The sequence below is a fragment of the Somniosus microcephalus genome, chromosome 18, assembly GCF_052327205.1.
Source record: "Somniosus microcephalus isolate GS21.2 chromosome 18, FLI_Smic_1.0, whole genome shotgun sequence".
In the NCBI taxonomy this organism is placed as follows: domain Eukaryota; kingdom Metazoa; phylum Chordata; class Chondrichthyes; order Squaliformes; family Somniosidae; genus Somniosus; species Somniosus microcephalus.
In genome coordinates this window covers 27584403-27612357 of record NC_141004.1, presented here as the reverse complement: position 1 = coordinate 27612357, position 27955 = coordinate 27584403, and the positions used below count along the sequence as shown (strand labels likewise).

At 40.1% G+C, this 27955-nt stretch overlaps 1 protein-coding gene across 6 annotated transcripts in view; it reads left to right on the top strand.

Annotated features, from left to right (window-relative positions):
* The window catches only part of yod1 (YOD1 deubiquitinase), a 32864-nt gene extending 6518 nt beyond the window's left edge, over positions 1 to 26346 (top strand). For 2 of the 6 annotated variants that reach the window (XM_086011279.1, XM_086011281.1), the window contains exons 2-3: positions 2045 to 2258; positions 15621 to 24652. In XM_086011279.1, the coding sequence (XP_085867405.1) occupies positions 2045 to 2258; positions 15621 to 16324 (918 nt within the window). In that variant the 3' untranslated portion in view covers positions 16325 to 24652. Of the gene's footprint in view, positions 1 to 161; positions 1862 to 2044; positions 2259 to 8830; positions 8919 to 15620; positions 24653 to 25952 lie in introns of those variants that run through there. The other 4 variants (XM_086011280.1, XM_086011282.1, XR_015081695.1 and 1 more) reach the window with 4 other exon arrangements.
* Positions 26347 to 27955: the final 1609 nt, after the last annotated feature.

Here is a 27955-nt window from a genome sequence, read left to right as displayed (position 1 = left end):
AGTGCGGCGCTCCCTCAGTACTGCCCCTCCGACAGTGCGGCGCTCCCTCAGTACTGCCCCTCCGACAGTGCGGCGCTCCCTCAGTACTGCCCCTCCGACGGTGCGGCGCTCCCTCAGTACTGCCCCTCCGACGGTGCGGCGCTCCCTCAGTACTGCCCCTCCGACGGTGCGGCGCTCCCTCAGTACTGCCCCTCCGACGGTGCGGCGCTCCCTCAGTACTGCCCCTCCGACAGTACATGATCTGATCAGAGAACCAGCATGGATGTGTAAAAGGTAAGTCATGTCTAATGAACCTAGTTGAAGTTTTTGAGGAAGTAACTAACGTGCTAGATAAGGGCGTGTGTATGGATGTTATGTATACGGACTTCCAGGTGGTATTCAATAAGGTTCCACATAAGAGACAGTTAACAAAATTAGATCGCATGGAATTGGAGGCAACCTTTTGACATCAGTAGGGAGTTGGTTAGGGGTTAGGAGACTGAGTGGGATAATGGGTATGTACTCCAGTTGGCAGGATGTGACTAATGCTATCTCACAGGGATTTGTACTGGGGTCTCAGCTTTTCACTATATTTATAAATGACTTGGATGAAGGAACAGAGCCATATATCCAAGTTTGCTAATGACACCAAGTTAGGTGATGCAGTAAATAGTGTAGATAGGAGCAGAAAGTTGCAATGGGACATAAATAAAGTGAGTGGGCAAAACTGGCAGATGGAGCTCAGTGAGGTCATCCACTTTGAACCCAAGAAAGATAGATCAGTATTTTCTAAATGGTGAGAAGCTAGGAACTGTGGTGGAGCTGAGAGATTTAGGAGTCCCAAGTACAGAAATCACTAAAAGCTAGTGGATAGGTACAAAACTAATTAGAAAGGCTAATGGATTGTTGGCCTTTGTCTCAAGGGGGCTGGAATACAAAGCGATGTAAGTTTATGTTAGTTATATAAAGCTACGGTTAGACCCATTTAGAGCATGCACTACTGCGTTCGGTTTGGGAAGGATATATTGGTCTTGGAGAGGGTGCAGCGCATATTCACCAGAAGGATACTGGGGCTAAAAGGGTTTAATTATGAGAGCAGGTTGCATAGACTAGACTTCTGTTCCCTTGTGTATAGAAGATTAAGGGTTGATGTAATTGAGGTGTTTAAGAGGATTAAAGGATTTGATAGGGTAGATGGAGATAAACTACTTCCTCTGGTGGAGGAGTTCAGAACAAAGGAGGCATAACCTTAAAATTAGAGCTCGGCCATTCAGGGGTGATGTCAGGAAACACACCTTCACACAAAAGGCAGTGGAAATCTGGACCACTCCAAGCAGTTGAGGTTAAGTTCAAAATAGAGATTGATAGATTTTTGTTAGGCAAGGTTATTGGGGATTACAGAACCAAGGTGGGTGGATGGAGTTAAGATACAGATCAGCCATGATCTAATTGAATGGCGGAACAGGCTCGAGGGGCTGAATGGCCCACTCCCATTCCTGTTGCTAGTTTATGTTCACACGTTCTATAGAACATGTAATATAAGCATTATATCCCTGTAATCTGAACCAAAATATCTGGAGCGGTCACGGAGTTGCTATCATTTAACAAACACCAAGCAGAAGTAGGCCTCTGGATCCAGCAACATTTGACCACCTCCTCACCCTCTCCTTGAGATTTTATGGTTGTCAAAAAAAAAAAGGGACTGTTGTAGCTTATGTTGCACTACATTTATTCCAGCAATTTGGTTTATTTATTTACGTTGGAGAAATTAAAAAGAGAGCAGCAAAATTTGATTGTTTACAGGTACCAACAAAAAACCTGGAAAGTGGATTATTTCATTTCTGAACGATGGATCCAAAGGATAATTGAGGTTACTTAACAGGTAGTGTGGTGTAGTCTAATGGCTTCTAGATTATTTTCTAGTATCTAATTCCTATATAGATGTGTTTTTTAAAAAAAAAAAAAAAAATTAAAAGAAAATGGAGATCGTATCATCTATTGGAAAAGGATGTTCGAGATGGATACTTCATTGCACAGTGTCAATAATTCACGTTCTCCTTTTTAGAGTACAATGCTGCGTTTACGATGTAAAGCAAAGAATGGAACCCACCTGATGCAAGGGCTGACTTCAGTGTCCAGTGTCCAAGAGTTGAAAGATAAAGTGGAAGAACTAACTGGAATTCCATGTGCGCTGCAAAAAATCATGGTGGGATTTCCTCCATCCTGCCTAGATCTCTGTAATGGAGAAATACCCCTCAAAGATTGTCCAATCAAATCTGGTAAGTGTGTTGAACATAACATAAGAACATAAGAAATAGGAGCAGGAGTAGGCCAACGGGCCCCTCGAGCCTGCTCCGCCATTCAATAAGATCATGGCTGATCTGATCCTAACCGCCAATCCACTATCACAGAACCATCTCCTGCATCTAACAGAATTAGACACACGAAATAGGAGCAGGATCAGGCTACACAGCCCCTGGGCCCGCTCCGCTACCCACAGGGCCATGACCGATCCGAACCTAGACTCGTGTCCAAATTCCTGCCCGCTCCCCGTAACCCTTAATTCCCTTTACTTCTAGGAAACTGTCTATTTCTGTTTTAAATTTATGTAATGATGTAGCTTCTACAGTTTTTTGGGGCAGCATATTCCATGGACCTACCACCCTCTGAGTGAAGTAGTTCCTCCTCATCTCAGTTTTGAAAGAGCAGCCCCTTATTCTAAGACTATGCCCCCTAGTTCTAGTTTCACCCATCATCGGGAACATCTTCCCTGCATCCACCCGATCCAACCCCTTCACAATCTTATATGTTTCAATAAGATCGCCTCTCATTCTTCTGAACTCCAATGAGTAGAGTCCCAATCTACTCAACCTCTCCTCATGTCCATCCCCTCATCCCCGGGATTAACCGAGTGAACCTTCTTTGTACTGACTCAAGAGCAAGTATGTCCTTTCTTAGGTATGGACACCAAAACTGTACGCAGTATTCCAGGTGCGGTCTCACCAATACCTTGTACAACTGAAGCAATACCTCCCTATTTTTATATTCTATCCCCCTAGCAATGAAAGCCAACATTCCATTGGCCTTCTTAATCACTTGCTGCACCTGCATACTAACCTTTTGAGTTTCGTGCACCAGGACCCCCAGATCCCTTTGTACTTCAGTACTTTCCAGTTTCTTGCCATTAAGATAATAACTTGCTCTACGATTTTTCCTGCCAAAGTGCATAACCTCACACTTTCCAGTATTGTATTCCATCTGCCAAATCTCTGCCCACTTACTTAGCCTGTCTATGTCCCCTTGAAGGTTTTTTATGTCCTCCTCACTCACTACTTTCCCTCCCATCTTAGTATCATCTGCAAACTTTGATATGTTACACTTGGTCCCCTCCTCCAAATCGTTAATATAGATTGTAAAGAGTTGGGGACCCAGCACTGACCCCTGCGGAACACCACTAGTTACTGATTGCCAGTCTGAGAATGAACCATTTATCCCAACTCTCTGCCTTCTGTTAGATAGCCAATCCTCTATCCATGCCAGAATATTACCCCCAATCCTGTGATTTTTTTTATCTTAAGCAATAATCTTTTGTGTGGCACCATGTCAAATGCCTTTTGGAAGTCTAAATACACTACGTCCACTGGTTCCCCTTTATCCACCCTATATGTTACTTCCTCAAAGAACTCCAGCAAATTTGTCAAACATGACTTCCCCTTCATAAAACCATGCTGACTTTGTCCTATTAAATTATGATTATCCAAATGTCCTGTTACTGTTTCCTTAATAATGGACTCCAAAATTTTACCTACCACAGATGTTAGGCTAACCGGTCGATAGTTTCCAGCCTTCTGTCTACTGCCCTTTTTAAATAAGGGTGTTACATTAGCAGTTTTCCAGTCTGCCGGGACCTTTGCCGAGTCCAGGGAGTTTTGGAAAATTATTACCAGTGCATCCACAATCCCTACCGCCACTTCCCTCAAGACCCTAGGATGTAAGCCATCAGGTCCAGGTGATTTATCCGCCTTGAGTCCCATTATTTTACCGAGTACCACTTCCTTAGTGATTTTGATCGTGTTTAGCTCCTTCCCCCCCCCCCCCCCCCCCCCCCCCTTTAGCCCCCTGTTTGTCCAGTGTTGGGATATTCTTAGTGCCTTCTACTGTAAAGACTGATGTAAAATATTCATTCAGTGTTTTTGCCATCTCCATATTTCCCACCATTAATTTCCCGGTCTCATCCTCTAAGGGACCAACATTTACTTTAGCCACCCTTTTTTCTTTTTATATAACTATAAAAGCTCTTGCTATCTGTTTTTATATTTTTTGCTAATTTACTTTCATAATCTATCTTCCCTTTCTTAATCAATCTTTTTGTTATTTTTTGCTGTCTTTTAAAGTTTTCCCAATCCTCTATCCTCCCACTAGATTTGGCTGCCTTATATGCCCTTGTTTTTAGTCGAATACTATCCTTAATTTCTTTACTTAGCCACGGATGGCTGTCTTTTCTTTTACACCCTTTTCTTTTCAGTGGAATATATATTTTTTGGAAGTTGTAAAATAACTCCTTAAATGTACACCACTGATCATGTATCGTCTTACCCTTTAATCTATTTTCCCAATCCACTCTACTCAATTCCGCTCTCATACCTTCATAGTCTCCTTTATTCAAGCTTAGCACGCTTGTTTGAGATCCAACCTTCTCACCCTCTAATTGAATATGGAATTCAACCATGTTATGGTCACTCATTCCAAGGGGATCCTTTACTAGGACATTTTTAATTAATCCTGTCTCGTTACACAGGACCAGATCTAAGGTTGCCTGCCCCCTGGTCGGTTCAGTTACATACTGCTCAAGAAACCCATCCCTAATACACTCAATGAACTCATCCTCAAGGCAGCCCTGCCCAATTTAATTTGTCCAATTAATATGATAGTTGAAATCCCCCATAATTATAGATGTTCCCTTATTACAAGCCTCAACTATTTCCTGATTGATACTCCGTCCAACAGAGTTGCCACAGTTCGGAGGCCTATAGACTACACCCACTAGTGTTTTTTTCCCCTTATTATTCCTTACCTCCACCCAAACTGTTTCATTGTCCTGATCTTTTGACCCAATATCATTTCTCTGTATTACAGTGATTCCTTCCTTTATTAACATAGCCACCCCACCTCCCCTTCCTGCCTGTCCTTCCTGATCGTTAAATAACCTGGTATGTTTAATTCCCAGGCATTGTCACCCTGCAGCCATATTTCTGTAATGGCCACAAGATCATACCCATATGTAGTTATTTGTGCCATTAACTCGTCTATTTTGTTACGAATGCTACGTGCATTCAGATAGAGAACTTTCAAAGATGTTTTGTGACACTTAGTTCCTGCTTTTGCCCTTTTTATTACTTTACCTTTTACTCCATACCTTCTGCCCCTTCCTGACGTGCTCTGGTTTTTAATTTCCCCACTGCTACCTAAGTCTATGACCTTCTCTGTTGTCATTTGTATTATTTGCTCTCTGGGAACCTCCCCCCCACTAGTTAGTTTAAAGCCCTCTCTACAGCCCTAGTTATATGATCCGCCAGGACTCTAGTCCCAGCACTGGCCAAGTGAAGCCCGTCCCAACGGAACAGCTCCCTCCTGCCCCAGTACTGGTGCCAGTGTCCCAGGAAGCAAAACCCATTTCTCCCACACCAGTCTTTGAGCCACGCATTTAACACTCTAATTTTATTTGTCCTAGCCAAATTCACTCGTGGCTCAGGTAATAATCCAGAGATGATTACCCTTGTGGTTCTGCTTTTTAATTTGGCCCCTAGCTGCTCAAACTCCCTCAGCAGAACCTCCTTCCTTGTCCTATCTATGTCGTTGGTACCAACATGGACCACGACAACTGGATCCTCCCCCTCCCACTCCAGTCCAGAGGAGATGTCCTTAACCCTGGCACCGGGCAGGCAACACAGCCTTCGGGACTCTCGCTCTCGGCTGCAAAGAACTCTATCTATCCCCCCTAACGATACTATCCCCTACCACTACAACATTTCTTTTAACTCCCCCCCCCCCCCCCCCCCCACTTGAATGGCCCCCCGCTCCACGGTGCTGTGGCCAGGTTGCTCATCCTCCCCGCAGTCCCTGTTCCCATCCTCACAGGGAGTAAGAGCCTCGAACCTGTTGGACAAGTGCAAGGGCTGCGGCTCCTCCAACACTACCTCCTGGATCCCCGTACCTGCCTCACTTCTAGTCACACCATCCTGACCCTGGCCACGGACTACATCTGAATTAATTAATCTAATTGGTGTGACTACCTCCTGATACAGAGTCCAGGTAACTCTCCCCCTCCCTGATGTGTGTCAGTGTTTGAAGCTCGGACTCCACCTTTTCAACACGGAGCCGGAATTCCTCGAGCTGCCAACACTTACTGCAAATGTGATCACCGTGAGCATCAATGGTGTCCACCAGCTCCCACATATTGCAGCAGCAACACATCGCCTGATCTCCCATTCTATGTAATTAATTAAATTTATTAATATTATTCTTAAATACCCTCTGCCTCGATTCTAGATGGTGAATATCACACCTTAGAAACTATAAACCAAGGAGATTTAAGCTTAAAAAGGGAGAAATACTTACCAACCAATCACTTGCCCGCTTTGTGGTGACGTCACACCTTGAATACTTTTTACCTCTCTCCTTCCCTGAGATTGGAGATTGGTGAGGCCTACCTGAGCCTCTGGGGCCTCTTGTAGTCGCTCTGCCGCTCAGCTCCGCCTCCACCCGCTGCCGATGCCGCACTGGGGCCTACCTGAGCCTCTGGGGCCTCTTGTAGTCGCTCTGCCGCTCAGCTCCGCCTCCACCCGCTGCCGATGCCGCACTGGGGCCTACCTGAGCCTCTGGGGCCTCTTGTAGTCGCTCTGCCGCTCAGCTCCGCCTCCACCCGCTGCCGATGCCGCACTGGGGCCTACCTGAGCCTCTGGGGCCTCTTGTAGTCGCTCTGCCGCTCAGCTCCGCCTCCACCCGCTGCCGATGCCGCACTGGGGCCTACCTGAGCCTCTGGGGCCTCTTGTAGTCGCTCTGCCGCTCAGCTCCGCCTCCACCCGCTGCCGATGCCGCATAGTGCAGAGAGGAAGAATGAAAAATCGGTGCTTCTTATATGCAAAGCCATATAGCTGCAACACTATCAACAAAGAGGGGATATGTGAAAAATCTGGAAAAAGATGCAATAACTAATTATACCTACAGATAAGTTTCTTAGACCAAAATCTGAAACTGGTCATTTTTAGTTAAAAATAATTATTTTGCTTTTTTAATATAGTAGTACTTATCTTTACATAGTGAGAGGCACTTTTATGAAATCAGATTCTAATTTCCTCCCTCTCCCTTCACATATTGGGGTCTCTGTGCTGTTGGGACCAAGCAAATATTATGTGGCCAGGCTTGATAAGAACATGGGAAATAGGAGCAGGAGTAGGCGATTTAGCCCTTCGAGCCTGCTTTGCCATTCAATAAGATCATGGCTGATCTTCTACCTGAACTCCACCGTCCCGCACTATCTCCATATCCCTTGATTCCCTTAGTATCCAAAAATCTATCGCTCTGTCTTGAATATACTCAACGACTGAGCATTCACAGTCTCCTGGGGGAGAGAATTCCGAAAACCCTTTTGATTATAGATTGATAACCTGGATTTGCACTAGATTGTTAGGGAACAAGGAGACATTTCATCATAAAGTCTTATCTTAGAAGCAAGAACTCTGCTAATTCATTTTTTAAAACAAGGATAAAATTGGCTTGTCCTGTTTGGAAAGAATATGCATGATTTTCTTCTTTAGCTTCCTATTTTTATGGTGGTATCAGTTCTACTGTATTGTGATTGCATTGCTAGCAATCTGTAATTTCCCTGCCAGTGAACCACTATAAATGTGGGTGGATGGAATAGGTAACAGCTTCATATTCCTCCCTACTTGTAGCCTGATAAAATTTCACAAGCTGCTCAAGACCAGTATGGCTCACTAATCTTTGATCAGAAAAATTAGAAGTACACAATGATAATTCTAATAGCTTGTTTGGTAAGAATGGCACATTTGATGAATCTGATGTTCATGTGTCCTATCTTGTGAAACTGCCTCATTCATTCAAAGAGCAGGTAAGTAGACATTGACCGTTACTCGTCAATCATTTCTACTGTTCTGGAGTTGGCTTGCCCTTCTATGCACAGATTTTACCTTTCTGTCTGTTTTGGTCTTTCCACACTGCAGAAAGATCATACAACAAAATCTCAATGAAAAATAAATAGAATCACTGGAAAAAAACTATCACCGTTTAAATAATATGGTTCAGTTGTGAAGGCTGACTATCCAGTTGTAGTTGCAATTGCATTATCCACTGCCAGAAAAAAAGTGTCTTTTAAAAAAAAAAAAAAAAAAAAAGTTTCAACAATTGTATTTGTTATAAAGAATAAGACTGGAATTTGTTCTAAGGATTAACTAGTACCACGGTCAGATGGCATTGGCAAATTGCTGCAGCTTGCCTCTTGTAGTTTGATGTTTAAAGCCATCCTTGCAACTCTTTCCAGTCAATGTGTTATCTTATAGCTAATTATATTGCATTAGTTTGGGAAATTCAATTCTATTTCCAAGGAGATGTCACCAGAGACCAATCAAAACTTGGATTTATTTCGCTATCTTACTGTTGCAACAAATTCTAGTGAGTTACAGACAAGTCCAAGTAGGCTTATGTACTTTTGAGCAATTCTCAGATAGTGCAATATTTTTTTTTCTAGTACAAAACACAACCAGCAATCTCCAGACAGGCTTTGTTTGCTAGTTACTGATCCAAAAACATGATATAAAATTGTGTTTTCCAGAATTTTGGATGTTTCTGTACCTGATTCTTACTGTTGCATGATATTTGACAATGAAAGGATAAATTTCATTCAGTTGCCCACTAAGTAAGTAAGTGATTTTTCACACTTTTTTTGCTTGAGTATTACTGCTATTGATGATGACCCTTAATGAAATTAGATGCTTAATTATGCACACCACAATTTCTACAAGCTTGTGGAGTGGTGAAAGCTGTACATTTTCTCTTTCCAACCCCCCCCCCCCCCCCCCCCTCTTTCTAAAGGCACTGACTCAAGCTTGGGTATGGTTCTATAGGTGCTGCTGCCCGCTGGAACCGTTCCCAAGTGATGTCATCATTGTCTGAGTCCAGACAGTGAACACTAGAGGGCATAGTAGATAAGCCTGATTCTATTGAAGGACGCGCATTTCCAGCAGCAACTCTATGGCCCAGAAATTCGGGTCGGGGGCTTCCCACAGGTGCAAGCCCCCGAGCTACACTTACCTAGCACGCTGGCAGTTGACCTCTTGGCCTGCGTGGAATTCCTCTCTGAGGCATGTCCCAGAGGCCGGCGCGCTATGCTGGCGTGTCCCGGGGGCGTAGTTAGTGTGATGCGTCCCCTGGGATCACGTGAGCAACAGGCAGCCAATCAGAGCAGGAAATGCTCCATTCATAAGTCTTGACAGATAGACCTGTCAAAACATATAAATGCTGAGGCTGTAAAACTGTACTTTACCTTCAAATAAAAAAAAATTTAAATCACACTTTGTAAAAACTATAAATGACATTAGATAACTATTTTAAACAAAAATTTAAAATTTTTGAAAAAATAATTTTATAAAAAAACAGCTAAAAATAAACTTACCTTGCTTTAAAGTATTTAAAAGTAAAAAACCTGTGGGAAAAAATGTTTTAATTTTAAATAATTGACCACTTACCTTTGAAAATGAAGTCCTTACGGCTGCTTTTTACATTTCTAAAATGTACAGACTTACCCGCACGTTAAAACCTATATTTAAAAAAAAAAAAAGGAAGTTCAACGCGCACACGCAGACTCCCGCGTGCAGGCGTTCGACCTCTGAACCCCTTGGTTCAGAGGATTGGAAGTGCCGGTTTCCCGCGCATGCGTAGTGCATGCAAGATTCCGGCACTTCCATCGGGTCCACGCGTGAGTACTCCGTACTCGCGCGTTAGGACCTGAATTTCTGGGCCTATAATGGCCTGCGATGGGAACCGTGGATGTCTTGTCCCTTCTCCTCTGCCTAGACTGGGTCACGGGCATAATTGTAGCCTTCCTACTGCCACCGTGACTGAGAGCAGTAGACTCAGCACAGACCAGGGCTCAAACCTGGTACTTCCTGATTTGTACGCATCAGTATCTCTCCGAGCAGTGCACTTATCCACTGAGCCTTTAGAGGAGATCATTATCAGTAATTTGCAAAAGCAAAAAAAACTTAAGTCCACTAGGGATACACAGCCAAGTATTACTTCATTGGATATTTTAAGAATTATTAGTACATGTCCTATAGTGTTGCTCATTGGTATTCACCAGACCAGTCTCCAAATACTGTTTGAAAGTAAATGAAATAAATTAGCGACAACAAAAAACTCAACCTCATGACCATCCATTTGCAAACGAGAAAGAAAATGGTTCATGAAGTAGGAATGATTTGGGAATATTCACCAGCACAAACTTGCAACAGAACAAAAATAGTAAATAAACTAACACAGCAGTCACTGAAGTTTTGGCACCAGGCAGAAAAATCAGAGGGATAGGTTAGACTACAGATTTAAATCAATGTTTAATTATTTGTAAGTGTTTATTTATTGATGTTGACAGCTGATGGTTTTTAATTTGCCTGGCAGTTGTGTGTGGGAGATAGGCAGAACCTAAGGCATGGAGGGAAGGGGCTGGAGACTGGGCAAGCTCTGGTGGTGGGATCAGACAGCCAGAGTCACGAGTGTATACAGAGCAGCTGACGGGCTGTTGGCATTCACCTCTTTTTTTTTTTTTAATAATTATGTTTCTTGGGCTGGCTGTAAAGACTGAAGGTGAAGTTAGTGGGAAAATGTCATGGTGGTTATAATTTTTTATTGTGGAATGTGATAAATTGTAAAAAGATTAATGTATGGCTAGTATATTCTGGATTGGATAACCAATGTGAGGGGGAAAAACAGAGAGACACACATTACCATGTTCTTGCCACGGAGGGAGTGCAGCGAAGATTCACCAGACTGATACCTGGGATGGCAGGAATGACATATGAAGAGAGATTGGGTCGATTAGGCTTATCTTCGCTAGAGTTTAGAAGAATGAGAGGGGATCTCATTGAAACTTATAAAATTCTAACAGGACTAGACAGACTAGATGCAGGAAGGATGTTCCTGATGGCGGGGGAGTCCAGAACCAGGGGTCACAGTCTAAAGATAAGGGGTAAGCCATTTAGGACTGAGATGAGGAGGAATTTCTTCACCCAGAGAGTAGTGAACTTGTGGAATTCTCTACCACAAAAGGCAGTTGAGGCCAATTCATGAATATATTCAAGAAGGAGTTAGATATATTTCTTAAGGCTAAAGGGATCAAGGGGTATGGGGAGAAAGCAGGGACCGGGTACTGAATTTGGATGATCAGCCATGATCACTTTGAATGGCGGAGCAGGCTCGAGGGGCTGAATGGCCTACTCCTGCTTCTATCTTCTGTCTTTTCTATTTTATAAGGACAGGAAGGTTGTACTGTGTAAAACTAGTTACATGTCCCTTTCAGGCTGTAAAGTTTAATTAACAACCAAGTACTAGGTGAGTTCACTCAAAGGTTACTTGCTATTCAGGCTGCCTATCTTTTTTTGTGGGAGGTTCAATGAAGACGAGTGTGCAGCTGTTACAACTCCAGTATCTTCTGTTCCTGGAGAGATTTCCTGCACATTGCAAATAACATAGAAGATAGGAGCAGGAGTAGGCCATTCGGCCCCTCAAGCCTGTTCCGCCATTTAATGAGATCATGGCTGATCATCCAAATTCAGTACCCTGTCCCTGCTTTCTCCCAATATCCCTTGATCCCTTTAGCCTTAAGAAATATATCCAACTCCTTCTTGAATATATTTAATGAATTGGCCTCAACTGCCTTTTGTGGTAGAGAATTCCACAGGTTCACCGCTCTCTGGGTGAAGAAATTCCTCCTCATCTCAGTCCTAAATGGCTTACCCCTTATCCTTAGACTGTGACACCTGGTTCTGGACTCCCCTGCCATCGGGAACATCCTTCCTGCATCTAGTCTGTCTAGTCCTGTTAGAATTTTATAAGTTTCAATGAGATTCCCCCTCATTCTTCTAAACTCTAGCGAATATAAGCCTAATCGACCCAATCTCTCCTCGTACGTCATTCCTGCCATTCCAGGTATCAGTCTGGTGAATCTTCGCTGCACTCCCTCCATGGCAAGAACATCCTTCCTCAGATAAGGCGACCAAAACTGCACACAATACTCAAGGTGTCGTCTCACCAAGGCCCTGTACAACTGCAGCAAGACATCCTTGCTCCTGTACTCAACTCCTCGCTATGAAGGCCAACATACCATTTGCCGCCTTAACCGCCTGCTGCACCTGCATGCTTACCTTCAGCGACTGGTGCACAAGGACACCCAGGTCTCGTTGCACTTCCCCTTTTCCCAATCTATTGCCGTTCAGATAATAATCTGTCTTCCTGTTTTTGCCATGAAAGTGGATAACCTCGCATTTATCCACATTATACTGCATCTGCCAAATCACCCAACCTGCCCAAATCATACTGGAGTTTCTCCTCACAGCACACACGCCGACCCAGCTTTGTGTCATCTGTAAACTTGGAGATATTACATCTAGTTCCCTCATCTAGATCATTAATATATATTGTGAATAGCTGGGGTCCTAGCACCGATCCCTGCGGTACCCCACTACTCACTGCCTGCTACTCGGAAAAAGACCCGTTTATTCCAACTCTTTGCTTCCTGTCTGCCAACCAGTTCTCTATCCAAGTCAGTACCTTACCCCCCAATCCCATGTGCTTTAACTTTACACCCTAATCTCTTATGCGGGACCTTATCGAAAGCCTTCTGAAAGTCCAAATACACATCCACTGGTTCTCCCTTATCTATCCTACCAGTTACATCCTCAAAAAATTCCAGTAGATTAGTCAAGCATGAGTTACCTTTTGTAAATCCATGTTGACTTTGTCCAATCCTGTCACTGTTTTCCAAGTGCTCTGCTATTACATCTTTTATAATGGACTCTAGCATTTTCCCCACTACCGATGTCAGGCTTACCAGTCTATAATTCCCCGTTTTCTCTCTACCACCTTTTTTAAGTAGTGGGGTTACATTAGCTACCCTCCAATCCATGGGAACTGTTCCAGAGTGTCTAGAATTTTGGAAGATGACCAGCCATGCATCTACTATTTCTAGGGCCACTTCCTTAAGTACCCTAGGATGTAGATTATCAGGCCCTGGGGATTTATCGGCCTTCAATCCCGTTGACTTCCCTAACACCATTTCCCTACAAATACTAATTTCATTCAATTCCTCCCTCTCATTAGACCCTATGTTTCCTGACATCTCTGGGAGGTTATTTGTGTCCTCCTTTGTGAAGACAGAACCAAAGTATGTATTTAATTGGTCGGCCATTTCTTTGTTCCCCATTATAAATTCTCCTGATTCTGACTGCAAGGGACCTATGCTTGACTTCACCAATCTTTTTCTCATCATATATCTATAGAAGCTTTTACAGTCAGTTTTTATGTTCCCTGAAAGCTTACTCTCATATTCTATTTTTCCCCCTTTTAATTAATCCGTTTGTCCTCCTTTGCTGAATCTTAAACTGCTCCTAATCCTCAGGTTTCCTCTTTTTTCTGGCCAATCTTTGTCCTCTCCTTGGCTCTTATGCTATGGTTGAGTCACCTTTTTTGTTTTATTTTTATGCCAGACAGGGATGAACAAATTCTGTAGTTCATCCATGCGATCTTTAAATGTTTCCCATTGCCTATCCACTGTCGACCCTTTTAAGTAACATTCCCCAATCCATCCTAGCCAACTCGCGCCTCATACCATCGTAGTTTCTTTTATTTAAATTCAGGACCCTAGTCTCTGAGTCAGCTACTTCACTCTCCATCTTAATGAAGAATTCGATCATACTGTATTATGATCGCTCCTCCGCAAGGGGCCTCGCACAACAACATTGCTAATTAATCCTTTCTCATTACATAATACCCAGTTTAAGATGGCCTGATCTCTAGTTGGTTCCTCGACATATTGGTCCAGGAAACCATCCCATATACACTCTAGGAATTCCTCCTCCACTGTATTGTTACTAATTTGGTTAGCCCAATCTATATGTAGATTAAAGTCACCCATGATAACTGCTGTGCCCTTATTGCACGTGTCTCTAATTTCCCATTTAATGCCATCCCCAACCTCAGCATTACTGTTTGGGGGGTTTGTATACAACTCCCACTAACATTTTCTGCCCCTTGGTATTTCTCAGCTCTACCCATACAGATTCCACATCAGAGCTAATATCCTTCCTTACTATTGTGTTAATCTCCTCTTCAACCAGCAATGCTACCCCACCTCCTTTTCCTTTTTGCCTGTCTTTCCTGAATATTGAATACCCCTGGATGTTGAGTTCCCAGCCTTGGTCACCCTGGAGCTATGTCTCCATAATCCCAATTACATCATATCCATTTACATCTATTTGCGCAGCTAATTCATCCACCTTATTACGAATGCTCCTTGCATTAAGACACAAAGCCTTCCGGCTTGTTTTTTTAACACTCTTAGTCCTTTTAGAATTATTATTTACTGTAGCCCTGTTTGATTTACACCCTTGATTTCTCTGCCTTTCACTTTTGCTTTTCTTCTTCCTGTCTTTTGTTTCTATCCTTGCTTCCCTTTCCTCTGTCTCCCTGCACAGGTTCCCAACCCCCTGCTATTTTAGTTTAAACCCTCCCCAACAGCACTAGCAAACACTCCCCCTAGGACATCGGTCCCGGTCCCGCCCAGGTGCAAACCGTCCAGTTTGTACTGGTCCCACCTCCCCCAGAACTGGTTCCAATGTACCAGGAATTTTAATCCCTCCCCCTTGCACCATTCCTCTAGCCACGTATTCATCTGAAATATCCTTCTATTTCTACTCTGACTAGCACGTGGCACTGGTAGCAATCCTGAGATGTATACCTTTTTGAGGTCCTATTTTTTTTATTTTTTTTTTATTTACCTCCAAACTCCCTATATTCAGCTTTTGCTGGCTGTCTGGCTTTGTTTCTTTGTACTATTTTTAAGTGTGATACAAACATTTATATTAGGCAGTGTGTGACAATTGAAGCATGATTAACAGGAAGTGCACACATACATATAAAGTATAGATCAATAATGTATATGTAACTAAGATAAACTTGTGTTGTGAACCATGTTAAGTATCCCAATCCCTTGCAAAAATTCCTGAATTACAAAAATCTGTTAAATATTCACTGCAGAATTTTGCATAATCTGCTTGATGCCAATGCGCACAAACCATCATCTTCAGCATCACAAGATTGTAGAGAGCTACATTATTTACGATAGTTTGCATTACTATTTTAAAGATTTTCTTGTAGATGCCATTTTTTTTTAAAAAGCCCCTCTTATAAAATCATCATTTCTGTGCATTTGTGTATTTTCTATTGTTGTGTAAATGGTGAGTACTAAGCTAATGATTGTGATTCCTTTAAATATTTAGTGACCGTAACCCTTGAACCAATTCTGAAGTAAGCTAGTAGGTTGCATTAAACATATCAGTGTATTTTTCTTACAGGAGATACTTTGATTGTGGAAGAAGAAAGAGATACACTGAAGACCAAAGCCTCTGTGTCAAAGTTTGGTGCTAAAAGTTCAGATAAGGATACTTTCCCACAGCTGACCCGGCATGTTGTCCCTGCAGATAATTCATGTCTCTTTACAAGCATCCATTACGTGGTAGAAGGAGGTATTTGTGAGCCAACCTGTGCTCCAGAAATGCGGAACCTGATAGCACAGATTGTGGCAAGTGACCCTGACTCGTACACCGAAGCTGTACTGGGAAAAAGTAATTGGGACTACTGCAAATGGATTCAACAGAATGACACGTGGGGAGGAGCCATTGAAATCTCCATTCTATCCAAGTTTTACCAGTGTGAGATCTGTGTAGTGGACACACAAACTGTCCGAGTAGACAGGTTTGGAGAGGATATAGGCTACACAAAACGTGTCCTCCTGCTTTATGATGGGATCCATTATGACCCATTAGAACGACAGTTTGAAGATCCTGAAACACCCCCACAAACCATCTTCTCCACAGCTGATGATGATGTGCTTGCTTATGCACTGGAGTTGGCAGATGAAGCTAGAAGAAAACGTCAATTTACTGATCTGAACAGATTCACATTGCGATGCATAGTCTGCCAAAAGGGGCTGGTCGGTCAAGTAGAGGCTAGGGAGCATGCTAAAGAGACTGGACACACCAACTTTGGGGAGGTGTGATGACCAGAATAATGTTGTCTACCTCGCATTCCTACAATGTACTGGGATAATTAATTAATCTCTAGGAATGAAATGGAATTTTAAGGAGTTTTTTTTTTACCCTGGGATGATTAAACCATGAGCTGATCAAATTGTTGGTTGTTTGAAAAGGTTGACCCTCATTCTTGAACTCCTGTTTACATAGTAGGAATTGCATTAGACTTCACTCATTCTTGTTTATTATATTTAACAAAAGGTTTATGTTTTAATAGTTACAGAAAATATTAAACTCTCAAGTTTAATATCCACTAAAATTACTTTACCCAATAAAGAGTATTAGCTGCCCGAGAATTATGGACGCATATGTAGATCATCAATGGTTTCTCGAAGTCTTAAATTTGGGTTGTTTTTCCTTCCATGTAGCTAAATACATGTGCAAGTGTCATGCATATTTGGATAGTCTTTTTTTTAAATTGCAGAATAACTCTAGAAAAATGAGCTATAAGCCTATTGGAAGCACTTCTAATTTGTTGTGAATATTCATTTTAGAGGAGTCTTAAGATTTAAAATCGTTCTATCCCACCACTATTCAAGGGATGCCTTTTTAGGGTTTTAACAACCGTTATGTGATCAGCTCATGGAAATCACAGGCACATCCTTAAACAACTACCTTAATCCCTGACTTGTGTCGACGAGCTTCAGGTGTACTTGTAATCTTTTTTAATTCATCATTCATCGCTATTATTCAGGCATTCTCCTAATAACTCATAACAAAGAGAGTTTCCAGGCCGCGATTCCTATGAACTGAAACCTGCATCCTTTATACATGTTATGAATGGAATAGTGTATCACAGGACTAACAATTATCCCCTTAACCACAATGTAACGCAACTGAGACCTCATGAGATGCTCACCACATTCTTTTGTCTATTCCAGAACACACTACACTTAGACTGCTACATTCAGGCTAAAGCAAATAGATTTATTTCCAATTATGATTGCACAGAAGCAGAAAGACACAGTAAGCTATCAATGGTACAGATACTTAGAAAATTAATAAAGATAAATTCAGTCCACAAGCAGTTAAAATATCTGATAATCTCCAAGGAAACAGTCTTTCAGTGATTTCCCAATGTGAAGTTAGTACATAGGCAGTGAGATTCCTATGTTGCCACATGAAGCTCAAGTAACAATTCTCCAAGTTAAACTGAAGGTATGACAAAAAAGCAGGTCTGTAAATGTTCCAGTCCAGAGGCCTCTAAATGAAGAACTGTTAATTAATCAAGGTCAAATACACAATGGTGCCTTCTATGCTTAGAATTACTTGACAAACTGCATATGTATTAATGCTTTTTTCTGTATATAATTTGATTAGCACTTGGGTCGAAGCTTGTACATCCGGATTCATTCAAAACGAAGACCCTGCCTGCATCTTGTAGACTGCAGGGCTTTGGTCTCCATCTTAAAGATTAGTAAGGAAAAATTGGTCATGTCTCATTGAAACTGGATGAATCAGGACCATTTTGTGTCTAGATCACTCCCAGATATAGACAAAGGAACTATTTTAAAGAGATAGCTATATAAAGTTAACTTTTAATTCACATTTATTTTAAAGTCATGAAAATGTTCTATTTGATGCAGGACTAAACTCTGTTTTAATCACGATCATGATTTCTTGTACTTGCTATACTAGCATCTGAAAGAAATATCAGCATTGTGCCATTTGAAAGCTGTAGGTCTTTTAATATTTGTGGTTATGTTTTTAATGACTACATGCATTTTAAAGGAACAGTAAAGGATTGTGAAAAATCAGTGATATCACAGCAAACTTAAACTTTATTAGTTGTTACAATTCTGCCTTATCTGTCAAGTTTTAAATCATTTTCATTTCTGAAGCTCTATTTAGAATTTAGCCTGGTACTTTTTTTTTTTTTAAGTTGAGTCAACTGCATGTGAACAAATCGATCAGATGTGATGGGTCAGTTAACAAATGCTACTTTTAGCTACTCGTCCTGGCGCTACTGCCAGCATATGGACGACCACTATTAGCTGTTCTTGTTGTGCAATCTTCAGTATTACAGGGTCTGCAAGATATTTTATCTTTTTTTTATGTCGAGCACAGGAAATAATTTTGCATCTGGTACTAATAATTTGTATTGCTAATTTTAAGTTAAATATGTGAAAACCATGTTACAAAAATTGAAATGCATCAATATGCCAAAAATGGCCATTTCATAGCAGAGGGTTATTATGATAATTTGTTAATTCATGTATAGTGAATGCTGATTGTGCTGGGAAATAGATCACTTTCCTATTTCAGACCCTGTTATCAACTAGCACTCTCAGCTCAAGTATAATGTCCTTAGATACAGAGTAATGCTCCCTTTTACTCTGTTGCAACAATGTGCCTTATCCCCAAATTCAGAAGCACATACTATGCTGCATCTCGGAAGAACATATTGTGTATTGCTTTCTATTTCCCACAGATCGCCAAGTTAGTATCAAATTAAAGCAGTTTTTCACTGTTGATACTCATCCAAAAGGAACTGGATTGAGTTGGTCAAAACCCATTTCACGTAGCCAACAGATTGAAGAGACTCATCTCATCAATGTAGGCTGGAGATGAAAAGCCAGGTTGTGCTTCTCTGCCAGTTCACCTGTTGCAGTAAGATTTTTATTGCCTAAAACATGTCAACTGTGCCCTTTTTGAAATACTTCCTATAGGGCCATACAAGTTTACAACAGAAAAGGAGGCCATTAGTCCCATTGTGTCTTTGCTGATCAATCCAAAACTAATCACACTGCCCTGCTCTCACTTTTTCCTTAAAAGATAAAATTATCTATCTCATTTACATGGTAAAACTTTCCATGCTCTAACAACCGAGTGAAGAAATTTCTGCAAATGTCTCTCCTCACTTTCTTAGTGATGGTTTTAAATTGATGAGCCTTCATCACTGACTCCCCAACCAGAGGGAGCTAGACTTTCTTCACCTTATTAATTTTTTTCAATATTATAACCCATTTAGCTTTCTCTGCTACAGTGGAAACAGTTGCAGTATTTTGAGTCTCTCCTCATAACTAGAGTTTCTCATCCATGGAATCGGAATCGGAACAATTTAGTAAGATTAAAAAATGAGGATTGGAAAAAAACTTAAATGATTGAATTGTTAACATTTCTGCTGATAGCCTAAACATGCACCCAAAGTCACAGGACCCCTTTACTGTGCATTTTGCAAATAGCTGCAGTATTGCCAAGAGCCTGCTGGTGGCATCCTGAACTTGTAGATGTAGAAATCAATTTTTTAAGAGACCATCAATACATTTTGTGCCACAATGGCTTAATACGAGATCAGTTTTTTGTGGGACAGGGGGAGGTTGATTGTTTTACATACTCTTGATGGATTTTTTTTTATAAAGAATATTTGGAATAATTTATGGTGTCTACAGTAACTTAATTTTTGTGATGCAGCTACTTGGGATTAATCAGTTTTCAAACTTTTTATTCCATTCATTTCATTAAATCCTATTCAACATAAGAGACTGAAATTTATTGTAAGAATTTAGTAGTGAAGCTGCTTATTGATTAGCTAAAAAAATAAGTGATCCAGACTAGTTTGGCCTCATCCAGTGTTGGCATCTGCATGATGCCCCAAAACCCTTAACAGAGGCTACAATGGGACATAGAGCCTTTTTTTATTTTATTAAAAGGTAAAATATTCTGTTACAACAGTAATACAGTACATGATTCAAAATTATAGTGGACTATCCAGAATAAGCTCTGGATAAATATTTTTTTTTTTTAATCTTTTTTTATGGTATTTAATTGCAAGATGACACAGGTAGGATTACTATGTCATGTCTACCTTGCAACAGGGATAGTTGGCAAAGTTCTGTTGTATTCTTAATCCTGCAGAGATCATGTTAAGTTTGGGTTATTCAAACTGATGCAGACTAGATGTGTTCTGCAAGATTTGAATAAGTCAGTTCTTCCACAGTTGCCAGTCTAAAATGCACGCACTGATTTCAGCCAAAGAGTCAAAATGTGAGCTAATATTTGTTGGTCATGAATTCTGTGCTTCACAGTCCCAGACAGGAAATGGTCAAATTTTTTAATTAAATCTCCATCGCCTAAACTGGATCGTTCACTACAACTTTGCAGCTGCACCGTAAAGGTGAATTTTTGGCACTGGCATAATCTGAGTACAATACATTACTTTGGTATATATGGTGCTACTAAAGCAAATAATGGCTAAACTCCAATTTTAAATATTCCAATTGCCTGGTAGAGATTTCTCGTAATATCTGGAAACTGGGAATACCTTGGTTTCCCTACATATATGTTCAATCCATTTTCTAACCAATGCAATTCCTGTGTTCCATGTATAGAGCATCTCTATTAAAGCGAAAATCTAAACATGACTAATTTCCAATAATGCTAACATAGGTGAAGGTGACTGTCAGCAAAAGGATGCACTGTGAACATGATCATGATGCTCTTTTACTGTAGGGAAAAAAGTTAAAGAACTGGTGTTGCTGGGGAATAAAATATTATGTTGGAAAAATCAGTATGAGGTGTGTTACGTTAATCTGACTGAGCAATCTTATTTGAAAATAAACATGAATAATAAGCAATTAATGTCCAATTGACATTAATTGTCAGTACAGTCCTGCATTCTTAAAACCTAATATCGATAGCAGGAGTATGTAAGATAATGTATGGTTAAGAGTATGTTACAAGACAGTAAGGCATCAAGCTCAAATAGTAGGCATATTACTGTCCTGTGAATTCTTGGGTAATTTGCTAGCTGGCAACACACTTGTGTGTGGTTTTCCTTATAATGATATTTACAGAAGCATTTCCCTTTTCACAAAATTGAAGTTGACCAGTATGTTGTTCAAGACCAGGACAACAGAGTGTACTGCAATGCTGTTGTACCATATGACACACATGGAGTTTTTTTTAATTTAACTGCAGGGTGACAAAATTAAAAATGGTTGACTACCAAAATTGCTCAAGGACTAAACTTCTCCCCCCTATATTCTGACCCTACTATTGTTTGCAGGGAAATAATTTTAAAATGTTGCAAATAATTGATTAGGTCAGAAGGGAAGCAAGCCTACAAGTCAGTACAGTGGAGGCTGTACATTGCTAACAATAACTAGGTTTATTCAGTTTACAATATTGACATGAATTATAATTGTTACAAATCAGTTAAGTTGCAATTTCATATTTATCAAATCTTTTAGGTGTACTTGTAAATTAACTTATTTTAAATTACTTGTGGTATAGTTTGTTAAAAGAAATTCAGATTAATAACTCATGAACACAAAAGATGGGGCTTGAAATTAACTTCGATCTGCCAAATCGAGATCAGTGCATTTGACAATGGATTAGCAAATATATTTCAATACCAATGTGTGCCACATGCAGATCATTTCTTGTACAGGCCTTTTATAAACCTCTCCAACAAGCCCACAAATGTTTAAGGTACGGCATGTACACTTTAGATGTCTAGTTGAACAAGGGGTGTGTTTATTGTGGATTAGTAACTTCTATCAGCTATTGATCCCACTGTCCTGTATTTCGGGAGCTTTGATTTTTATGTATTAATAATGTATTTATATGCCTTCAGAATGATCCTTGCTGCCTGGTATTTTCTTTTTGGACATTACATTTTACTGTATCTTAAGCAAGATACTTAATTACTGTGAAACCTCTGTTAAGAATCAAACTTGTTGCTCAAGATGGTTAATTGCTGAATCAGTATTACCACGCCCTAAACTGAGCAACAATGATTCTTACAGATGATTTTCTATTTTTTTTTTGGGGGGGGGGGGGGGTGGTTGATTAATTCAGGTGCTATAGGTTCCAATATTTGAACAATGTGATAACCAAATAGATAAATACTACTTGATTTTGTTTTTGCTACTAAAGAAAAGGCTGGAAACCAAATTTGGCTAAATCTTACCAGGTTATACCATTATTAATAATTTTGACAGCTACTTTATTTTTTAACTGAAATGAAAGACTGTCTTAAAATGACCTGGTTCCTATTCTCTGGAATTCCCTTCTTAAATCCATCATCTCCTCCTTTTAAAAACCTCAAAATCCATCTCTTTGGCCAAGCTTTTGGTTACCTTCCTTAGCTTTTGCTTTCCATGCATCTTCTGTGAAGTGCCTCAATGTTTTTATGTCAAAGACACTATATAAATGGGAGCTGTTGTTAATACTGGAAAACAAATTTAGTTCAAAGCTCAAGCCTAAAATGGAAGATTGTAATTCTATTGGTTACATATGCTAGTCTTGCATTGTAAAATTACAGCTACCTTGTTGTGGCTAGTTCATAAATACAAGTAATTTAACTGCTGGTATTTATAGCCAGTCATCAAAGCTAGCTAAACTATTTATATGAACTTGTATTTAGTTCTATTTAAATTTTATATAATTTATAACATCTTTTGATTCTATGAGGGGGAAAGTTTACTTAACATAGCTGTTTACAGAAACAAAGTTCAGTGTAACAACTAAGTATTCTGTTTTACTATGATGATTAATGAACAACAAACAACATTGGAAAAGTCAATTTTTCAGGATAAACAGTAATCAGAACAATGATATCTGATGTGTATATGGATTTATCCATCAGCAGATTCAGGAGTATCTGCAAGGAGTTTCAAAGCATTACTGTGCAAGAGCTTCTATTAATTGGCCAGAGGTTGAAGTTCCAACATGTTATGGTATGAGCACAGTGCAGGTGTCAAGAGGAATGTCTTTCTCCACTAATGAAGTAATTATAATTATCGCTCAATACAGGTTCCAATTCACTTATGTGATACATAACAAGTTGTCAAAGTTTTAATTTGTGAGTTCCATCAAAACCCCCCAAAAAATGCTGTCTTGATCAAATGTTTGAAAATAGAACTAGAAATAATTTGGAATTGATAAGCGAATGCCTTGTGTTCCTGTAGTTTTGTTCTATTTACCCAAGTTTAAACATTAAATTCAGTACTTGGGTTAATCCCCTCGCATGTTGAGGTGCATTGGTCACTTTATATTGCTGTAGTTATAGGTGCAGCGGGATGCTGCATAATTTAAAATTCAGTGCTTTCTAGTTGGCTGTAACCTCCATAAATCTAGGGGTGAAACAGTCTTGTTTTCTAAATTATGAACTCTACCAAAACTTGATTTGTTCCACAGGCCCAAAAATATCCAATAATAAAAAATTCATATCCATGGTCAACATTAATATTGGTGCACTCAGGACTACTGCATCTAGTAGCCTCTTGTATTGGTGAGCTAGGGCTTTTCTGGGGAATTTAAAGTTAGCTGCTGTCAGCTGTGTTCTTGCTTAATGGTAATTCTGCAACCTCAAAAAACATCAAGCCCTGCAATTTTGAATCCGAAGTATTAATTCAGGCAGTCTTTCAGTGCTACTCATTTGGTGGAGGCTTTGATATTTAGTTGTTGGTGTATGTAGAAGTAGTGTTTGCTGCTTGATTTTCATGACTAAGAAAAAGAACTGGTGGTGAATTCAAGTGATTCCCAGTATTTTTATTGCTAGTCGAGGAGGGACTTGCAAGAAAATTCATGCAGCCTTGTAATCTGTAGTCAAATATGATGTGGCTGTTCGAAGTATAGGTTAGGGGCAGGTTGGCACATGTGGAGCATGGATAAAAATGCATCACTTGCATCATGTGAAGTTTACATAATGCTAAAATATTTATGAAAAAATGCATAACTGGTATGTTTGCACTTCATTATAGTGTACTGTCCATTTTTGAAACTAATGTTGGGCACTGCATTTAAATTTGAAGCCATATTCTCTTTAATACCCATTGTGTGCATTAAAATGATCAAGTAACTTATAAACATTACCTTTCTAAAAATCTGCATATGCATTTGTCTCGGATTCAGGAGAGGTGCTAACATGCAGGTATCAGATTGGTACTTCTCAGGACCTCACAACAATCTATTATTTGTTGAGCGTAATTGTCTTGGTATATATGTATGTGAGTATATATACTCTTGCTGTTCAGTGTCTAATGATAAACAAATGTTATTTATGCAATGTGACTTAGTAAAAATGGGAGCTAGGGTTTAAATTGGGAGTTTTAAACGGCAGTGTAATTTTGTCTAAAGTAGACCTCAGATACTGTCCGCAGGATATGACACTTCAGCATTAACTAAGTTGTTTACAATTCACTGCTGCTACAAGTACTTGAGTACGGTGTTTATGCCATTGGTTGAAAAAAACATGAATTTTATTGTATCCCATCTTTGCTCACTCGCTGAATATAAGGTCATCTGTAATTTATACTTTTTTCAAAAATAAATTGAATACACTGTTACATGAGCTAATTCTATTTTGTATCTGCGTGTATCCTCAACACTGACAGATGGTGGGAATTTAGCTTCTTGTTTTACTTTCCATCAGAGTGCCCTCTGATAACATAACCTATCAAGAGCATAAAATCGTTTAGTAACAGGAAATGGCCATTATTAGCAAGCCTGAACCTTCTTTTGCAACCTTCTAATCGTATGTCTAAATCTCTTCTCTCCGAGTTTAAAATGAACCTTAACCTCAGGACAGCACCATTTTGTGTTGTAGACACTCAATTATGTATTTGGTTTGAGATTTTATAATATCCATCACTTACAATATTAACATTAACTGCTATTAAAGGACAAAGTATTTCTTCTGACCTGAATTAACTCCTCTTTTGCTCCCCCCGCCCCCCCCCCCCCCAGTCCCGTAACTAGAATAGATAAGCAGGTAGCAAATTTAAAAATAACAAAATAAATCCTTTTTATATTAATACAAAGGTGCACGATTTCAAGATTGACTGGTATAGTTTTTTTTTAAATTATCCTTAATGTGGTTAGTTTAAATGCTGCTACAAGAAATGCAATATCCAAAATTGAGTGAAATCCTTAAATTTTCAGAGTGGAATGTCTTTTTGAAAAAGTGTATACTAAAATGATTTGTAAATGAAAAAAGTCTCATAGTAATTAATGCTAGGTGAACTGGTAGAAATATTTCCTCAAGCCACATCATGATTGAGACCTCCAGCCGTCCCCAGTGTTGGGCAATCCAGATGATCATTCCCTCTTTGCATTACATTGTGGCAATAAAGTGGCTGCCATCGTCAGTTACTTTGGTGCTGGGCAATGTTTGCTCGGAACTAGGCTGAGATAGCTAAATTAATTTCATTTATGACCCTTGTAGCCATCACCAAGAAAATACTTTCATTCCATCAACATTAACTGCAATGAACCCCAAATACTAGCTGTGAAAAAAGTGTGTTCCCTCAAGACTACTTTTCCAATGACCTCCTCGCCAGCTTCCCAAGCTCCACCCTAAACAAATTCCAACTAATACAAATCTCCATTGCCTGCATCATGTCTTACACTAAGCCCAAAGCATTCACTGGCTCCCTGTCCCCAATGCACCAAATGTCAAATCTGTGCCCTTGTTTACAATTCCCTCTCTGGCCTTCCCTTCTCCTACTGTGTTCCAACCCATGCCCTATGTTACTGAGTGAAGTAAGATTTAAAAATGAGCGTAACAGGGCACGTTTAGTAGAACGCAATTGCGGCAGCAAGATGTGTAAAGATGAAATGTACTAATTATTCTATGTTTAATTGCAGAAATGACCATACCAGTTTAGAGAGATGAAACTTACAAAAAGAGACACTGACATAACCCTTTTCTGGACAAATGAAACTTAGTAGTGGTCAAGAGAGAGAATGACTCGTTTCTCAGAAATCACATGTCCTGATGACTCATTTCCAAGAAATCAGAGGGTCCACAGGCCCCTGCAGTGAAAAGTGAAATTTATGTTATAGGCTACCTTGTATAAGTTAGACACACCTAGTTAGTGATTAATGTATAGACTTTTAAATCGATTGGACCTCTGGAGTAGGAGGTCTCGGAAAATGTGTATAACTGTGTGAATCTCAAGAGATTCGCTGGAGTTGGAGCCTTGTGTGGGGATGCAAGAGCATTATCTCCCCAGGCCTGAATAAACCGCTTTGAGTTCAATTATTGGGTCTGTCTTTCTTTCGACAAGCCAGTGACGTCGACTTTGTATATCACTTAGTCCGCACTTTGGGGGGCTTACATCAATGAGTCTGGCTTCCTCTACAGCCCCCTCATTGCACAAATTTAAAACATTTTCTTCCTATCCTTTAGAACATCCTCGCTAAATCTGTTCATCCTACTACTTCTCTATGCCTCTAAAAGCATCTATCATTCAGTCAGTCTTCCTATTTCTATAACCACTGGATCTGTGCTCTTCAATGTGAAGCAGCTTAGGATTTTCTTTAGTTACAGTATAGGCACTATATAAATGCAAGTTTCTAGTTGCAATTCACTACTCTACCTTGTCCTTCTAGTTGATGAGTTTCACCACAAGTCACATTGATAGTATCACAGACATCATATGCCCCACCACCCTCCCGTAAGGCTGGAATTAATAAACATGGCAACTTTGAAGGGGTGGGGAGTGGAGTGAAGAATTTTAAAATTTATAAACCAGACCAGGTAGTGATGGCAGGTTCTCTTCCTTGAAAAGGAGTTGGGCCTGTAGGACAATCCAAAACTTTAATCACTAAACACATCCATAATTGGAACTGTCAGAAACCGATAGCTCATTTAATTTTTTCGACCTCCTGTTTGTAAATAAAAGAAAGTTACATTTCAAGGAGACAGCACAGGCATGCTGGGTCTCCTGTGCTGTAAGATTCTATGATTGATAGGCTGGAGGACAGGAACCAATTTGATTCTGACATTCTCCAGTCCCACTTTACAAAGGATTTGATTGGTTGATGGTGATGGCCTCCAATGACATAGAAAAAGCTTAATCTCAAATCACTGACAAAGCTTGTAAAACCAACTGTCGTCTTAAAAAGTTGGTGGTTGGCAGTTATAAGGCAACTTCAGACTGCCGGCTACTCGCAATGGGATATGGGAGAAGTCAAACAGGAAGTTGTGAAATGTTCTGAGTGGCCAGTCGTCTTAAAATAAATTCTGGTGGCATAAAGAAATTGCCCAATTTTCTGATTGGACGTTTTTTTTTCTCCCACATACAGCGTTCTGAGATGTACAGATCTAGGGGGAAAAAATCGTTCAAAGCTGCTGCCATCATAGTTCACCATATCCCTGGCATTATTAAATAGCTCTAATTTTGGGGGACCAATAGTCTTTTTTTGTGTACCTCTTTCTATCACCAATATGCTCCACACCTTTGCCACTCCTTGTCTTTTGTCCCCCGGTCTGCTTTGCTACTCAACATTAGAAATGTTCTCCAAGTCCCAACTTATCTGAACAACACTGCGGGAAATCAGTTAGTTGGGGGGGGGGAAGATTACAGCTAAACCAGAATTTCATACGTGTGAAACAAACCTTTGCAACAACTAATGTTTGTTGCACATTGCAAATTCAATGCATTCAACTGAATTTGGAAAGAATAGCCATCAATTTAACAGTGTTTAGTTTGGAGGTGCCTTACTTTGTGATTTCTAACACTTGTCTGGCACACTGACATTTGCATTTATACTACATAAAGAACTTAGTTTTGCTTAAACATTAACAGGGTTTATTAGATATTACACAAAATCTAACAGGACAGGGAACGACAGTGAGAACACTA